Source organism: Bos grunniens, chromosome 8 (assembly GCF_055505025.1).
Source record: "Bos grunniens cultivar Pamir isolate PY7600 chromosome 8, Bosgru_T2T1.0, whole genome shotgun sequence".
Taxonomy (NCBI): Eukaryota; Metazoa; Chordata; class Mammalia; order Artiodactyla; family Bovidae; genus Bos; species Bos grunniens.
In genome coordinates this window covers 83,226,395-83,243,268 of record NC_141172.1, presented here as the reverse complement: position 1 = coordinate 83,243,268, position 16,874 = coordinate 83,226,395, and the positions used below count along the sequence as shown (strand labels likewise).

Here is a 16,874-nt window from a genome sequence, read left to right as displayed (position 1 = left end):
AGCAAGCACAAGTCTATATATTATCCAAAGGGAATATTTGATTCTTCTCTACTGCATGGATGTAAGCTTCTCCAGCACAGGCAAGTATCAGTGTTTGTTCATCACTGAGTCCTCAGCACAGGGCCTGACATAAAAGGGACTCAGTAAGGATTCCTAGGATGAACGGCAAAACATCACTTCCTGAATCCAGCCACTGTGCTGTTATTATCCCAAGGCTCCACCCTTCCGTTCCAACCTCTTATACAGTATCCCCAGGAGGCAGAGAGTGGGGAGGAGACGGATGTAACACTCGGTCCTACAGATCCGACTAAAGGGCAAGCAGTAAGGGCGAGGCTGTCATTCATGTCATTCTGGATGCAGGCCTGGTACACGATGCCGAAACACCTCAAGACCCTTTGTCGCATGCCTACCACTCAAATTCCTTAAAGGAAATTGGAAACATATTTTACAATTCTATCACTCTTTTAGAGGATTTCAAATCCTCTCATAGGTTCATGTGAGTTCCTGGAGGGGAGACCTTCCTAGGACAATAACATGAAAAAAAGGGAAGAAATTTGGCAGAGGATCATCCTGAATGGGAAGGATGCCAGCTCCCATGGTTTTGTGGTAATTGAGGGCTGTTTCCCTGGATCTAGTTCCAACCTTCTCTACTGCCTTACAGTAGGATTCTAGATGAATGATAAAAGCAATAACACGACCAACAGATCATATCTCAGTTGCAACAGAGGTCATGGCAATGTTAATGTACCTTTGGAATGAATGTCATTCAAGGATATGTCCATTTTAGAGAGAGAAATTCTGAATGTGGCTGCTTGTATCAGTATTCATGTTATCTCATTTAATTTTTAGTACAATCTTATGAGGTGATTAGTATTATCCACATCTTATAGTGGATGAAACCACATCTTATAGTGAAGATATGGTTTGAATCTTCAAGGATGAAGCTTGGAGAGGATATGTTATTTGTACAAAGTTTATGACTACCAAAGTTGAGCTTGGAACTATCTATATTTTGAAGAGAGTGCAACTGGGTAGTAAATTGGGTCAAAGCCTACTGAAAGTTGTTGCTTTTATTGGTTTGTCATTTTTCCACTGACTTTTTCATGAAGACATGGTCATAACATAGAAGAGTTTTAAAGTAGAAGTTTTAGAATATTATTTAATTGGATATCAAAGTTGAATGTTTTCAGCAAAGAATTTTTATTTATCAGTTCTCTCCTCCATTTCAATCAAAATAATAAACAGGAAGAAGAGAAAGTATAAATGTTTTTCACAGCTTCTCAATCCAAAAGAAAGACTGTAAAGGTAAAACAGAAATGAAAGTTCACACAAGTCCCCAGTGTTTCCTGCTCTTTCACTAACTGAGCAAAATGATCAAACTATCAGCTTTCAATGGCAACTCCCCATTGTTCTTACAGAAAGATTTCATTGTCTATTGGATTCAGTGCCTAGATTTTCAGAGTATTCAACAGAGGGAAATGTCACATGATACCAAATGAATTTATTATGTTAGTACAGTGTGTTCTTGGAAATCACTAGATTAAACACTTGATTAGATGAGTCTTACTTGCATGCTCATTTTTACTATTTCTCTCATGCATCTCTATTTCTTTTTCCTTCATGTCCCTTTGCTGCTGCTGCTGCTGCTGCTGCTAAGTTGCTTCAGTCGTGTCCGACTCTGTGTGACCCCATAGATGGCAGCCCACCAGGCTCCCCTGTCCCTGGGATTCTCCAGGCAAGAACACTGGAGTGGGTTGCCATTTCCTTCTCCAGGGTTCTCCTAAGAGAGGTGCAGGAGAAGACTAGCACACCTCCTTGGGATCAGGCAGGAATGAGAGCTTCTTGGCTTACCATCTAAAGAGGACACTTACTGTTACCTCCTGGACTGCCTTGGTGGATTCCAGCAGAGTTCTAGCATCAGGACTCTGAGGATGGGGTGGTGAGACTCAGGGCACCTTTGCTGATTAGCTCCTGATCTTGGAGACTCTCTAAGGAAAGAAATAGTTCTAAGCTCCCTATGGTATTTCTAAGCATTTGAAAGATAGTGAAGAGGGTCTAGGATTTCTGTGTTCTGGGAGCAAGAGAAGTTTCCCAAGTCCACGGGAGACCCACTGATTTCTGGACCAAGTACCATGGTCCCCAGGAAATTGTAGTCAAATTGGCAACAATCCCTGTCTTAGCCCAGTGACTGTCATTCTGCAGTGATGTTTATTGCATGTATGTCACACACTGGAGACCCCAAGACTGTAAAACAAAGTCTTTGTCCTCAAAATGATTTTGTTGGGGAGATCAAATATGAAACTTAGCTTTGTCAGTCCTCCTTGTGCAACTAAAACACATATTTTTACATCAAATTATCCTTTAGTTCCATTTCCCCTTTTGAACCTGGAGAAAAAATTCTTCTTTTACCACTATCCAAATTTACACAAATTCCATTCACTTTCCACAGAGTCATGCAACCATCACTGAACACTGTTACTGAGCATTGCATGACAATAATTTTTACAGTAAGTCCACGGAAATGTTTCTTATTTTTACTTTTATTTAATTTATTTATTTATTGGCCTTGATACACAGCATGTGGGATCCTAGTTCCTTGACCAGGAATTGAATCCGGGCCCTTGGCAGTGAAAGCACAGAGTCCTAACCACTGGACTGACAGGGAAGCTTCAAAACTGGGAAAGTGTGTGTTAGGGGTAAAATGCTATGCAGAGGGGTGGGTGCATTTAGAAGACATACATGCCATATCCTCAGTGTAGATGCTAATTAGCCTTGGAATGGCCACCTTGTGTAATCTTTGTTCTTTAGACAAGAAGCATAGCATGATGGAAAGGAAACACTCAGGCAGAATAATCAGACTGCAAGCTTACTAATTCAATGGTGTGGTGGGGCTACAAGACTGGTCAGAACCTATGCATTCTGCCATCTGCCTGTTTTCTCTTCCTGGAGTTGGAGAACACCATCTTCAACCAGAGTTGTGTGTTCTATACAGAACTCTTACATGCTATTTTATCTGGCCATGTTAGCAGTGATTCCCAAAAAAGATCAGATTCCATATTTATAAGAGTAGGTTAGTTCTCAAAGTAGAAGCTGAGTTCCTCCGTGGATATTATGGACATAAGGATAAAGTTTAGATGTGATTGAGACCACAGCTATAGGACTGCTTTGAGGACAATGAAACTAAGATAGAGTGGTAGCAATCACAGGTTTTTTTGGTGGGGGGCAGGGAGTGGAGGGTTGAATACACAGGACACAAGAAAAAGCATACATAAATGACCAGAGTGGATTCGGTAACTCAGCAAAATTACCGGAGCTTCTATTGCAAAAAATTCCCTGGTTTTGGTTTTTGAGATGATCATATAGGGAATTGGGTATACCTAATTCTATGGTTATATTTCCTTTTTGTGGCTTCAATTTTTAAAAAATGGAATATTTCATGTGTGTGTTTTTATGATTGGTGAATACATGAGCTTCTCAAAATCATGAGTTGTTGAAGCACTGTCATCAAAGGTAGGCTTAAAAATCTAACAATGACTTGATTATAGGGAAGACATAGAGCTTTTGTCTCTGAGAAATGATCAAGCAGGGAAACACTCAGGAGGCACAAGCAAAACACCCTGCTAGAAGCTGATCCGGTGGAAAGAGGCCCAGCCCAGGGCAGGCATGACTCCTCAGGCAGTCACATGCCTTCTGTGTGACTCACCTATCTTTTCCTCCTTTCACATGACACCAGGTAAGCCAGCATCAGCATTGAACTCCAGAGCCTGGCCCTGAGAAATTGTGGTTCCTTATCTCACGTTTCCTCAGTGATCGTGCTTCATTTTCCTTGTGCCCTCTGCAACCAGAATCCAATTTGCAGAGTGAGGGATGGGGGCTGGGGGTGAGGGACAAAGGCCAAGTCTCCAAAGCTCAGCTTCCTTTTCTAAGCTCTGCCTGCCTAGAGTGCATTTATTTCTTCACTTTAGAGAGGAATCTGGCACCACCCTTGGTTCTGTATAGCCCACTGCCATGACCATCTCCATCTGTAAAATGGGGCACCCGTCTCCTGGGGCAGTCGTTCTCCAAGTGGGTCCCCTTATCTGAAACATCTACATCACTTGTGAACTTATTAGAAGAGCAAATTCAGGAACCCTATGCCAGATCCACTGACTCAGACACTGGGGGTTAGAGGTCAACAATCTGAGTTGTTACAAGCCCCTGCCCTGCCCCCAGGTGATTCTGATGCACTTCAAGTTTGAGAATTACTGTCATACTGTTGTTGGGAACTTAAATGAAGGCACACAAATAACATTCTTAGAACAGTGCCTGGCACCTGTGTTATTTAGCTATTAGAATCATCATTATCATCAGGGGACTCTTTTCCGATTATATTTTAATTTCCAGAAGTACCAGGTATTCACAGATGGAGTTATCTTTCCTATGAAACACTGCTCCCCCATACCCCCACCCCATGAATATATGCAAGCTCTATTAACAGCACAAAGGTCTTCTCTGTCTTGACCTCTTTACATAATGATACAGTATGTTCAGGGAAAGACTATTAATAGGGATGATTGCAATAGAAAGATGCTCAAAGCCTAAACCAGAAGTATCTCAGGGTAGGAGTGGGTGAGCAATGCTTTTATATGCAGAGACCATGGAATAGGTGGTTGTGAAAAGAGGGAAAGGGAGGTAATAAAAACTGCTGTGTGGGAGTCTTGAAACCTAAAAAAACTGTGTCAAACTTTGCACTAACAGGAGAGTTAAGGCAAAACTGTTGTCTGCAATAGGGTACATGAGCAAAGAAGTTACAGAGTGGGAAGGTGCCATACAGGGCTTAGCTGTACTAGTGAAGCCAGCCTAAAGATATGTTAAACACAAGTTTGAAACACAGTCAAAAAAACTGATTCTCACTTATACCATTCTTTACATATACCATGTTAAGACCCCAAACATACAAGGTCTTAATTCTTGGAACCTGTAAATGTTACCTTATATTATAAATATTTTGCAAATGTGATTACATATTTGCAATGGAAAGATTACCCTGCATTATCTGGGTGGGCCTAAATATTCTTATAAGACGGAGGTGAGGGGATATGTGACACAGACTGAAGGGGAGAAGGCAATGTGACCACAGAGGCAGAGATGAGAGTGATGCAGCCGCAAATCAAGGAGTGCCTGGCGGCCTCAGAAGCTGGAAGAAAGGAGGAGCAGGTTTTCTCTTAGAGCCTCTGGAGGGAGTACAGCCCTATCAACCCCCAGTTTTCAACCCAAAGGGATGCTGATTTTGGACTTCTGATCTTCACAACTGTAAGAGAATAAATTCTTGTTGTTTTAAGCCACCAAACTTGTGGGAATTTGCTATAGCAACCATAAGAAACTAATATACCTTGTTTCATTAACAGACTTTCAGATTTTAGGAAGAGATCCTCATAATCTTAAATAAAAAATAAAAACATTGCTCAGTCGTGTCTGACTCTTTGAAACCCCATGGACTATACAGTCCATGGAATTCTCTAGGCCAGAATACTGGAATGGGTAATGTTAGGTAGGTAGAATAGGGAAAAGGAGCCCAAAATGGCGGTGGCTAAAAGACAAGGAAGGGAAAAGCCCCTGAAAATAGAACAAAAGAAGGTCCAGGACTGGAATGAGGACCTAAGGTAAAACAAACAACACTCCTGGCTGGCCCAATTTACATAGGACAGGCCCAGGGAGAGATAAACATATAAAAAGAGGAGCCAAAGCTAGCTCGCTGCTCGCAGGGGCTCGCTCTCTCGCTCTCGCTCTCGCTCTCGCTCTCGCTCTCTCTCTCTCTCTCACTCTCACTCTAGCTCTTGCAGGGCGCTCTTCTCCTTGTGTCTTTGGATTGACGTGCCCTCACACCTCGAAGATGAATTTTCCTGCTATCTTCTAAATAAAATAGAGCTACAACACTGAGCTGTAACACTGGTTTGTCTAAGAGCTATAACATGGTCCATTCGAGACCTGAGAGCTATAACACGGTCTATCCAAGACCTGAGAGCTGTGACACGTCAAGGGGGCTTTAATGTCCGTCACTCTAAATCTTTGTTGTGACGAGACAAAGAACTGAAGAACATACACTCATGTGACATCTAGCCTTTCCCTTCTCCAGGGGATCTTCCCAATCCAGGGATTGAACCCAGGTCTCCCACCTTGCAGGTGGATTCTTTACCAGCTGAGCCACAAGGGAAGCTCCTTATAATCTTAGGAGTAGGGAAAATCCCCCAAGGTCAGCTCCTATGTTACCTACTGCACCAATATGCTTTGCCATAATCTCATTTAAATATATTAATCATGGCTGCGCACATATGCTGTAAAATCAAGACTACTGTAGTTAATCTTAGTTTGTTTAAATGGAAAGGCTGAGCTTCAGAAAAGCTGTCGGGAAAGTTATATGTAGAATGTGCGTGCTGCGTGCTGTCACTCAGCTGTGTCCGACTCTTTGCAATCCTAGGGACTGCTGCCCGCCAGGCTTCGCTATCCATAGGATTTTCCGGGCAAGGATCCTGGACTTAGATTGCCATTTCCTCCTCCAGAAAATCTTCCTGACTCAATGATTGAACCCATGTCTCCCGTGTCTCCTACATTGCAGGCAGATTCTTTACCATTGAGCCAGTGGGGAAGTCTTTACATGTAGACATGTCTAAGTAAATGCACAAACTACACCAGGAGTGGTCAACAAGCACAAAGTAAGAATTTAATTAATTCTTGTAGATTGATTTACTCACTCACTTAACAAATTGGCTGTTTAACCCTATAGGAAAAGCAAGGTTACAGAAGCTTAGAAAAATAGGTTATTTCTTCTTTTTTTTTTTTTAATTTTATTTTATTTTTAAACTTTACATAATTGTATTAGTTTTGCCAAATATCAAAATGAATCCGCCACAGGTATACATGTGTTCCCCATCCTGAACCCTCTTCCCTCCTCCCTCCCCATACCATCCCTCTGGGTCGTCCCAGTGCACTAGCCCCAAGCATCCAGTATCGTGCATCGAACCTGGACTGGCAACTCGTTTCATACATGATATTATACATGTTTCAATGCCATTCTTCCAAATCTTCCCACCCTCTCCCTCTGCAACAGAGTCCGTAAGACTGTTCTATACATCAGTGTCTCTTTTGCTGTCTCGTACACAGGATTATTGTTAGCATCTTTCTAAATTCCATATATATGCGTTAGTATACTGTATTGGTGTTTTTCTTTCTGGCTTACTTCACTCTGTATAATAGGCTCCAGTTTCATCCACCTCATTAAAAGTGGCTTTATTTGAACATCTAATCATAAACAAACTTTTCTATAAAATTATAAACACTTTTCTATTAAATTATAACTAGTAAAACACTTTACAAATGGATTGGATAATGATTTTTAGGAGTAATTAATGGCTTATTGAAGTTAAACAAATTAGAGGGGGCTGTTATATTGGGGAGAGATGTTAAGTGGCCTCAGGGTCTTGAATACCACCACATAAGATTTGTTCATTCCAGTATGGTTTACACTTCCAGAGATGGGATAAAGAATTTATATCCTGTTTCACAATTAAGCAAAAGAAATCTAGACAGATTCACACAAAAATATCCTTTCACAGATAGTTGTTAAGTTATACCAACTGCATTTTATCAAAAGCAGAGCTAAGGCTTGGTTACTTGGCTAAAATGTGACTGTTTCAATAATTAACACTCACCTAAGTTACTTTGCAAAAAAGTGGGAATAGAAGAAGAAAAGGAACATAATGGTTAGTAATAACACAACTTTGTAATGCATTATTTAAGAGATAATGTTGTTAGCATATTTCATGAGTTTTCCCGAATTTAGATATTTCTTAAATTTAGGGTTTGAGGATATTTGCTTAAAGGAAAAAAAGAGTCCATTTCCCCTACATTGTGTTTTTATCACATTCCAAGAAACAAAGGAGATGCCATTCTTTGGAGCAGCACCAGTTACACAGCCTCCCTTCAGGTATTGCTCAAGGCAAACAGTCAAGAAGTAAGCAGGTTTTTCCACCCTCTGCAATCTTAAGGAGCTGTGACCCAAGGGCAACTGTAAAACCCACGTGTTAGAATAACTTAGATTTCTTGTGATAGACTGAGTAAACAAACGGACAATGATTCGACTTCATACGACAATAGAACTCTTAACACACAAAAGAAAACGTTGCAGCAACCACTTCCGAACTGTCAGGACTTAAGTGAGTGGCTAACAACTTATTTTTTCTTTCCAATTCCAGGACAAACCAAAGAAATCAAAATATTCTCCCAAAATGTAAGATGTATCATTTCTAGGTACTCTTCTTCCAGCTTGCTTATAATAACAGCCTGCAATCAGGGACTTCCCTGGGGGTGCAGAGGGTAAAGCGTCTGCCTACAGTGTGGGAGACCTGGATTCGACCCCTGGGTCAGGAAGATCCTCTGGAGAAGGAAATGGCAACCCACTCCAGTACTCTTGCCTGGAAAATCCCATGGACGGAGGAGCGTAGTTGGCTACATACAGTCCATGGGGTCGCAAAGAGTCGGACACGACTGAGCGACTTGACTTCACTTCAATCAGGGATTATGGAAACTTTCCCCTTTTCTCATTATAAAGCTTTCCATCACCCAGACAAGAATTGCATCCTTCCCTATATCATGTTGTTTCCATGTAGGGAACAAGTTGTTCCCATGTAGGTGCTCTTCACTTATTTCCACGTGCGAATGATACTTGCGTTGACCGCCATGCGTGTGTACATACTCAGTTGTTCAAGTGTCCAATTCTTGCCACCCTATGGACTGTAGCCCACCAGGCTCTTCTGTCCAAGGGATTCTCCATGCAAGAATACTGGAGTGGATTGCCATGCCTTCCTCCAAGAGAATCCTCCTGACCCAGAGAGACGCATCTCCTGCGTCTCCTGCATTGGCAGGCGGATTCTTTACCACTGAGCCACCTAGGAAGCCCCATTGATCACCCCAACTACTTCTAAATAAAGAAAAAAAAAGAACAAAACAAAAATTTCTAGTGATTCACCATACAATATATATTTCTGTAACCACCCGAGAATTCCTGGCTGCTAGCTGTGTTTGAAAGGAAAGAGATTCTACTTCAAAGAACATAAAATAGACATTTTTAATAAATTGATTTTTAAAAATATTTGTACTTCTATGAAAGTTACTAATTTTAACTAAGTTTTCAAATCGATATGCACTATGACTATTTTTGTTATATGCATATAACAGAGTTATGGGTGAGTGGTTGAGGGTGTTTATTTTCTAAAATACATTTTCTATAACGAATGTTTCTTATATAATTTTTAAGTAACTTTTTAAAAAGTTTCTGAATTAATTTCCTCAAATCTTTAGCTCTCTATTTTTTCCTCTATCCAAAACTTTTCTTTTAACCATGTAAACTTATATCCTAACATTAAACATAATTAAACCACTGATTTTAGAAGTGGATTTCTTACAACTCAAGAGAAGTACTTTGGATACTTCTCTTGAAGTAAGATAGTCTATCCTTCTCTTGAAGGAAGACAATAATCCAGAAAGTGGGGAAGCAAAAGTGGTTTCCACCCTTTTTCCTCGACTCTTCTCATTTTTATTAAGACAAATTTTCTGTAAATAGCTCATTTCTGTTGGTTTTAAGACAGGCTTGAAAGGCGAGAAGACCCCCTGACTGGGAAAAACAGGACAGGGGCTTAACAAAATGCACTCCGTCTCTGCAGACCCACCCAGCCCATCCCTTTGCCTCCTGAGTTTTGGGCACAAGCTTTGAGGAAATGCCATTCCGCTCTGATTCTTCTCAAATTCAGCTGGTACCACCCTCAACCCGGGAGGGAACACGTCTGCCTGCGGGCTCGGGGTTCCTCCAGGCTGCCCCACCTTTGCTGTTGAATAAGCGGGAATCCCTAGACAAGACAGTTCTCAGTGCTCCCGCAGATTTTCACCAAGGACTAAAGGAGGTACAGAGTTACACTGAAAATCCAGTTGGGGCTCCCTGTAAGCTTCTTTTTGTGAACCCAGCCGAGCATAGGAATTCGAGGTAATTAGCTGATGTTGGTCCCCAGGAAGGCGCCGGACCCCTCCTCAACACTGCCCACGGACCCCCAGCTCTTCGTAGTCGGTCCCATTGAGGCTGGGACGGCCTTCCCTGGGACAAGTTGGAACAGAGTCGCATCACGCGCCCAGAGTACCCACGCCTGGAGGCCCTGCCCGCTGACCAGCTCAGCCAATCGCTGCGCGGGCAGGCGGGAGGGGCGGGGCCGGGCGGGCCGCAAACCCAGGCCTTAAAGGCTGAGTCAAGCGCGACCTGGCCAGCACCTCGGGCCTCGGCGACCTTTGGAGAGATAAACGTGCGACCGTGGAGTGCGCCTGCGCAGCTTTGGAAGCCGCAGGTCAGGAACCCAGTCGGGCTGAGGCGGGTCCGGGCCAGAGACTGGAGGAGGCGATATCCAGGGACTCCGGGGAGGGAGTAGGCGCGACCTCCAGCAAACAACAGCGTCTATCCGCCGGGAGTTAACGAAGTTGGGTCGGCACTGCCTCGAGCTTTGGCCTCCTTGAGGTGGTGAAGGGGGAAGGGCTATTTTGGGGAAACCCAGGGCGAAGCTGAGACCACAGTGGGTACTAGGCCGGTCAGTCTCTGGGCACAAAGTCCCGGTGGATCGCTGTAGTCGGACCTCCGAACGTAGGGTTACGGGACCAGTCGCTCGCTGCGCCACCGTAAACATCCTCTGGAAGCGACTGGCTAGTGTGGAGGAGGCCTGAGAGTGGGGCGGCAACGTTCCTGGGCTGGCCCCACCTGCAGCGCTGGTGCGAGCTCAGCCCGGCAGGGTTCTCCGAGCCCTAGGAGTCAGAGTCGGGCCCTGTCTGGCACGAGAACTGGGGCTGAGGTCGCCGTCGTGATCGCGTGCCAGTTGGAGGGAGAGAGAAGGAGTGTGGGCTACACAGGACAAGGGGAAAGACGGGTGGAGGGCTGGGTGCACTTCGGCCCATTTTGTCTTGGGGAGGCTTTTCAGAAAGTTTTCAAGTAGCGGAGATTCGAAGGTGTAACTCTCCCTCTGCCGTATATTAATCAAGAAGAAAGGTGTGAGGTAGCACCTAATTTTTCGGAAATCATGTCTGTCCCTACTTTGGATCAGACGTCCTGATAAATAAAATTTTTCGTCACCTCCGTACCTTCTTCAGTAAGTAACCTGAACCAATGGTTTCTTAGCTATTATTGTCTGGACTCCGACCCGTAAGATGGCAGAGACCCGTGCGTGCCTGCGTACATGTGCATTCAGTCTTGTCCGACTCTGCGACCCATGGACTGTAGCCGCCAAGCTCTTCTGTCCATGGAATTTTCCAGGCAGGAATATCTAAGTGGGTTGCCATTTCCTTCTCCAGAGGATCTTCCCGACTGAGGGGTTGAACTGGAGTCTATTTGGTCTCCTTCATTGGCAGGCGGGTTCTTTACCAGCTGAGCGATCCTTACCATGGTGAATTTTCAGTGCACTCATAGTGAAGTCGGTTTCAATTCCTATAGCACTTGTCAGCCTGTTTTTTCAATTTGATGGCTGAACCAAAAAGTAAAAATTTTGTGTAATATTTTATCTGTTTTTCTCCATCTGTATCTTTAACCTTTTTCTACAGACCTTTCATAAATATTTGAGAAGATCATTTAAATGTTCTCAGTCCACTATAGTAGCTGTAACATCTCAGAAGAAAGCTTTTTTTATTTAAGGATTGGCCTCATCAAATACTTACTAATTTCTTTTTCTTTCTTAGGTTTTTGAAATATGAATCCTTCATTCTTCCTGACTGTCCTTTGCTTGGGAGTAGCATCAGCTGCTCCCAAACTTGATCCAAATTTAGATGCACATTGGCACCAGTGGAAGGCAACTCACAGGAGGTTATATGGCATGGTTGGTAACATCTGAAATATCCAGAGGGACCCCCACAGAGAATGGTCTGTGCTGTTGGTCTGAATAGTTTCTGGAGTAGTTTTGTCAACTTTGACCAAGGTGGTAACTTAATAGCATATATTTCTGAGCACAGCATGGGCATTCCTGTGTGGGAGTTTGGAGAACAGCTCCCAGAAGTATAGGTAACTTAATAGCATATATTTCTGAGCACAGCATGGGCATTCCTGTGTGGGAGTTTGGAGAACAGCTCCCAGAAGTATAGGTAACTTAATAGCATATATTTCTGAGCACAGCATGGGCATTCCTGTGTGGGAGTTTGGAGAACGGCTCCCAGAAGTATAAAGCCATTCCTGACAATTTTTCTCTGTCTGAAAATCCATTTGGTGAACATGGGTTGGGTTTTAAGGAGAAATAAAAATGATCAATTATATGTTTACATCTAGAATGAAGAAGAATGGAGGAGAGCAGTGTGGGAGAAGAATAAGAAAATAATTGACCTGCATAATCAGGAATACAGCGAAGGGAAACATGGCTTCCGCATGGCAATGAATGCCTTTGGTGACATGGTGAGTGTGGCATGAGTTGCTGAATTTTTTGTGCCTCCTCTCCTCTGTACTTTAGCAAAATAACTTCTTACTTTTTCTACATTTTATTTACTTTTCCTTAAAGACCAATGAAGAATTTAGGCAGGTGATGAATGGTTTTCAAAATCAGAAGCATAAGAAGGGGAAACTGTTCCATGAACCTCTCCTTGTTGATGTCCCCAAATCTGTGGATTGGACTAAGAAAGGCTATGTAACTCCTGTGAAGAATCAGGTATGACAGTATTCAAATCCAGGTCTTCTAACTTAGGAGTGTTTGGGTATATGGATTGTTGTTGGTCTTTGTATCTGGCTTGTAAACTGATGGCTCTTTTATTTTCAGGGTCAGTGTGGTTCTTGTTGGGCGTTTAGTGCCACTGGTGCTCTTGAAGGACAGATGTTCCGGAAAACTGGCAAACTTGTTTCACTGAGTGAGCAAAACCTGGTGGACTGCTCTCGGGCTCAAGGCAATCAGGGTTGCAATGGTGGCCTAATGGATAATGCCTTCCAGTATATTAAGGACAACGGAGGCCTGGACTCAGAGGAATCTTATCCATATCTTGCAACGGTAAAAGGAGCTCCTTATCTTGTCATTACAGCTCTGCTTTCTAACATTTTCAGAGATAAGAGACACCTTATTCAGCATTCACATTTTAGATGCAAACTGTTAGAACCGCCATTATAAATTATCAGCTATTGCAGAGGTCTCTGATTTTAGATGGTTAACATAGTTTGTCTTCTATGCAACATGGAGAATATGTGTGCCATTTCTATGCATGCATGCGTGCTAAGTCACGCCAGTCATGTCAGACTCTTTATGACATCATGGACTGTAGCCCGCCAGGCTCCTCTGTCCATGGGATTCTCCAGGCAAGAATACTGGGGTGGGTTGCCATGCCCTCCTCCAGGGGATCTTCCTAACCCGTGTCTTATTATGTCTCCTGAATTGGCAGGTGGATTCTTTACCACTAGCGCCAGGTAGGAAACACCATTCTGTATATAATGCATATTTCTCCATAGTGAAAAATTTATTATGGCCAGGTAGATCTTAATGGCCTCATTGAAGAAATACCTACTACTTTTTCAACTTCAAACCAATCAGTAGCATTTTTCTGGGCTGCTTTATAACAAAATTGACTTAGAAATCATTAAGTTGCAAACTGCTGAGTCTTAATGGTCCTAGAATTCATGTTGCCCAGGAGGTGAAGTAATCAAGTCTTTTTCCCCTTTACCTTTAAAAGGACACAAATAGCTGTAACTATAAGCCTGAGTGTTCTGCCGCCAATGACACTGGCTTCGTTGACATCCCTCAGCGGGAGAAGGCCCTTATGAAGGCAGTGGCAACTGTGGGCCCCATCTCTGTTGCTATTGATGCAGGCCATACATCCTTCCAGTTCTATAAATCAGGTAGGTGTTTGTCTTTTATTATAGAAATTCAGGCAGTCAAAATTGGAAGACACCACCATGATTGACTTTGGCATGGAGTCCTGTTTTCTAGGACTAAAGAATTTTGAGTGTATTCATTTAATAACGGTGTTTCCATTTGACATTATACTTTAAGCATTTTCTCATGATGACAAACTCTTCATAAATATTTTTAAATGGCTATGTAATTAATTCTTTATATACAACCTATATGTAACTATTCTTCAATTGTTGGGCCCTTTTTCAAAGTGTTTTACTATTATAGTTAGAACTGTAAAGAATCCAATAGTTCAAGTATTTTTTTAAGTGCAAAATTTATCTATTTTGTTGAATTTTGTTGATTTCTAGTAAGTTGAGTTTTTATTTTTATTTTTCATCAGTCATTTTTGGTTGACTGTTTAAGTCTTATTTGGAATTTGTTTATGACATTTCTTTGAATTTTGAGATGCTTCTCTTTTAATTAGTCGATAGAATGGGTTACTTTCATGTGTCACTTGGAGCTCCTTATCCCAACACTGAATTTTACTCTCCCAGGTATTTATTATGATCCAGATTGCAGCAGCAAAGACCTGGATCATGGTGTTTTGGTGGTTGGCTATGGCTTTGAAGGAACAGATTCAAATAACAATAAATTCTGGATTGTCAAGAACAGGTATAAAACCCCAAATGTTATATTTTAAATTGAAAAGGGAAGTATTTAATTACAGGTACAAAAATTCTGAAATCCCAGAAAGTCTTTCTCCTTGTTAGAATAAACAGAGAAGTACTAATATGTGATTATAAGATTCTTTAGTGAGTTTGTTGGGGTTATTATGTATTTGTAACACTGCATTTTTAAATTCTGAAAATTTTCTTAATTCAGAAACACATTTAGCCCAAGGGTTTTAGATAAAGAATTTTTCACCTGTAGAGTTGAGAGCTGCCTTCCTTTTTCTGTCTCTAATTTTTGAACAAGGAATAGTGGGCAAAAAACATTTGCCTCTGCTGATTGTTTCAGTCTGAAAGATTGTCCAAGAGTCCAGTGGCCTCTGTGCATCCTTTCTTTCTATTATCATTTGATGTCCTGCCATTGCATTTTACTCCCAGTGATTAGAGGTCTGTGAGGGTTGTAAGAATCAATTTTCACAGCTAAAGCTCTTTAAAGTGAGGTGTAAGATAGCCTGTGGAGATGGACTGCTACATTGGAATCTCAGTTCTGCCTCAATTTCTTACCTTAAAAAGTAAAGATAAGGACCCACAGGAGTAATATAAATATATGTAACAGAACTTACAATTGTACCTAATACATGATAAGTACTGTTTTAATTATTAGTTATTATTAATGAAACTAATGTGTACTTGATTCTTTGTATAAAATGGAAAACATGTTCTTCTTTCAGTTGGGGTCCAGAATGGGGCTGGAATGGCTACGTGAAAATGGCCAAAGACCAGAACAACCATTGTGGAATTGCCACAGCAGCCAGCTATCCAACTGTTTGAGCTGATGGATGGTGATGGTAGAGGACTTGAGGACAGCCTATCTGGAGGAATTTTATCTTAAAACTGACCAAACCCTTACTGTATAAGATCATACACTTGAATCATTGAGGATCCAAGTTGTGATTTGAATGCTGTGACATTTTTATAAGGGTAAAATGTTACCACTACTTTAATTACTATTATAAATAGCTTTATAATGTTGAAGACTCATTGCTTAACTCTAAGACTTTTGAATTTTCATTTTTTAAAAGGATATATAAAACTCTGCCTTTTACAATAAATTTTAATTCAATACATAAAGGTGGAACTTTTTCTTTTTAATGCATTAACTTGTAGTAGTTGGAGTATATAATTGGCCTATAAAGACATAAGTGACTATGTCAATGTTGCATTAGGACTAGACACTGGGTGACTTTGCAAATATTTTAGTTTTAAATACGCATATTTTATGTCAACTGTGTTACCTAGTGTTTCCAAAAGTAAATTTAATGGTTGTGATTAACAGATTTTCAGGTGCTTGTTAATAACTGGAGAAATGTGTTCAAGATCCATAAGAAATAAGGCTGAGCTACAAGAATAGTCCTCTGGCCTCAGAAGACTGATGAGATCACTAGGGCACACTTGGGCTTAGCTACCTAATCTCTGAATTAAAGAACCTCAGAAAGGAACAAAAGAGGCTAATCATATGGCTATACAGTGACTACAAATAAAACAGTATTTTTGTATACTTAAAAGATGGGAAGGAAATATGCCAAACTTCTGGATGAATTAGGGATGATTATTTTCTTTAAGCTGTTCTGAAGAAACCATGTATTTTTATTAGGAGAAAAATTGTAAAAATATATGTACATTTCCTGCAAGCTAAAGAAGCACGCATACATGTTTTAAAAGTCTCATGTTCCCAGTCAAGGAAATACAAAGAATGCGCTGCAGAAGTATTTAATTTAGCCATAATCTATTGTGAAGGAAATAAGAGATGGAGGACAACTGGAACCTTATATCCCACAAAACCTTTAATAGTCTTTGTCCACAGCCATTTCTGGAAAATGCAGTTTATCACATTCAGTCAGGCTTCCCTTCCTCTTACTTTACAACAGCAGGCTAACTCAGTGCTGTCTACAGACTCCTGAAACAACTGAAGACTAAGCAAACATGTAGATGCTAAATTGAGTGAAAGTATGATGGATTTTTATTTAAATAATAAAGTTTCAAGTCTGTCAAAGCAGAATACCTCCTGTAGATGTCTAAATTGTATTTTAGTATATTTGATGTTTCTATAACTTTAGCTTGCAAAAAGTTCCAAACCACATCTGTCATCTAACAAGATTTTTTTTTCAGAGGAGACAATAGACTTGAAATAGAGCTGGAAGCAAATTTGATCATCACAAAAATCTGAAGTACAAACTTACTACAAGTAGTTCCTATAGTCCAGATATTTGAATAGTTCCTTATAATAGTTAAATTGCAAAGGAAGTAAAGAAAGATGAGAGAGAATTCAGCAAATTAGTTTATG

General features: G+C 41.2%; 1 protein-coding gene across 3 annotated transcripts; it reads left to right on the top strand.

Annotated features, from left to right (window-relative positions):
- The first annotated feature begins 10,288 nt into the window (after window positions 1-10,288).
- Window positions 10,289-15,661, top strand: LOC147367569 (procathepsin L). 3 transcript variants are annotated; one of them, XM_086315568.1, is made up of 8 exons: window positions 10,289-10,367; window positions 11,740-11,876; window positions 12,320-12,442; window positions 12,546-12,692; window positions 12,801-13,025; window positions 13,699-13,864; window positions 14,417-14,534; window positions 15,262-15,661. In XM_086315568.1, the coding sequence occupies exons 2-8, from the start codon at window positions 11,751-11,753 to the stop codon at window positions 15,359-15,361; spliced, it is 1,005 nt and encodes a 334-aa protein (XP_086171694.1). In that variant the 5' UTR covers window positions 10,289-10,367; window positions 11,740-11,750; the 3' UTR covers window positions 15,362-15,661. The 3 variants fall into 3 exon arrangements, with proteins under 3 accessions (XP_086171694.1, XP_086171695.1, XP_086171696.1); XM_086315569.1 differs by having other exon boundaries at window positions 10,289-10,534; XM_086315570.1 differs by having other exon boundaries at window positions 10,289-11,156.
- Window positions 15,662-16,874: the final 1,213 nt, after the last annotated feature.

Bases quoted from the DNA above. Each gene is read 5' to 3' on its own strand.
- LOC147367569 (XM_086315568.1), top strand. From the start codon at position 11,751: ATGAATCCTTCATTCTTCCTGACTGTCCTTTGCTTGGGAGTAGCATCA. The intron at 13,026-13,698 runs GTAAAAGGAGCT...TACCTTTAAAAG, and splicing joins CTTATCCATATCTTGCAACG to GACACAAATAGCTGTAACTA. The intron at 14,535-15,261 runs GTATAAAACCCC...TTCTTCTTTCAG, and splicing joins TTCTGGATTGTCAAGAACAG to TTGGGGTCCAGAATGGGGCT.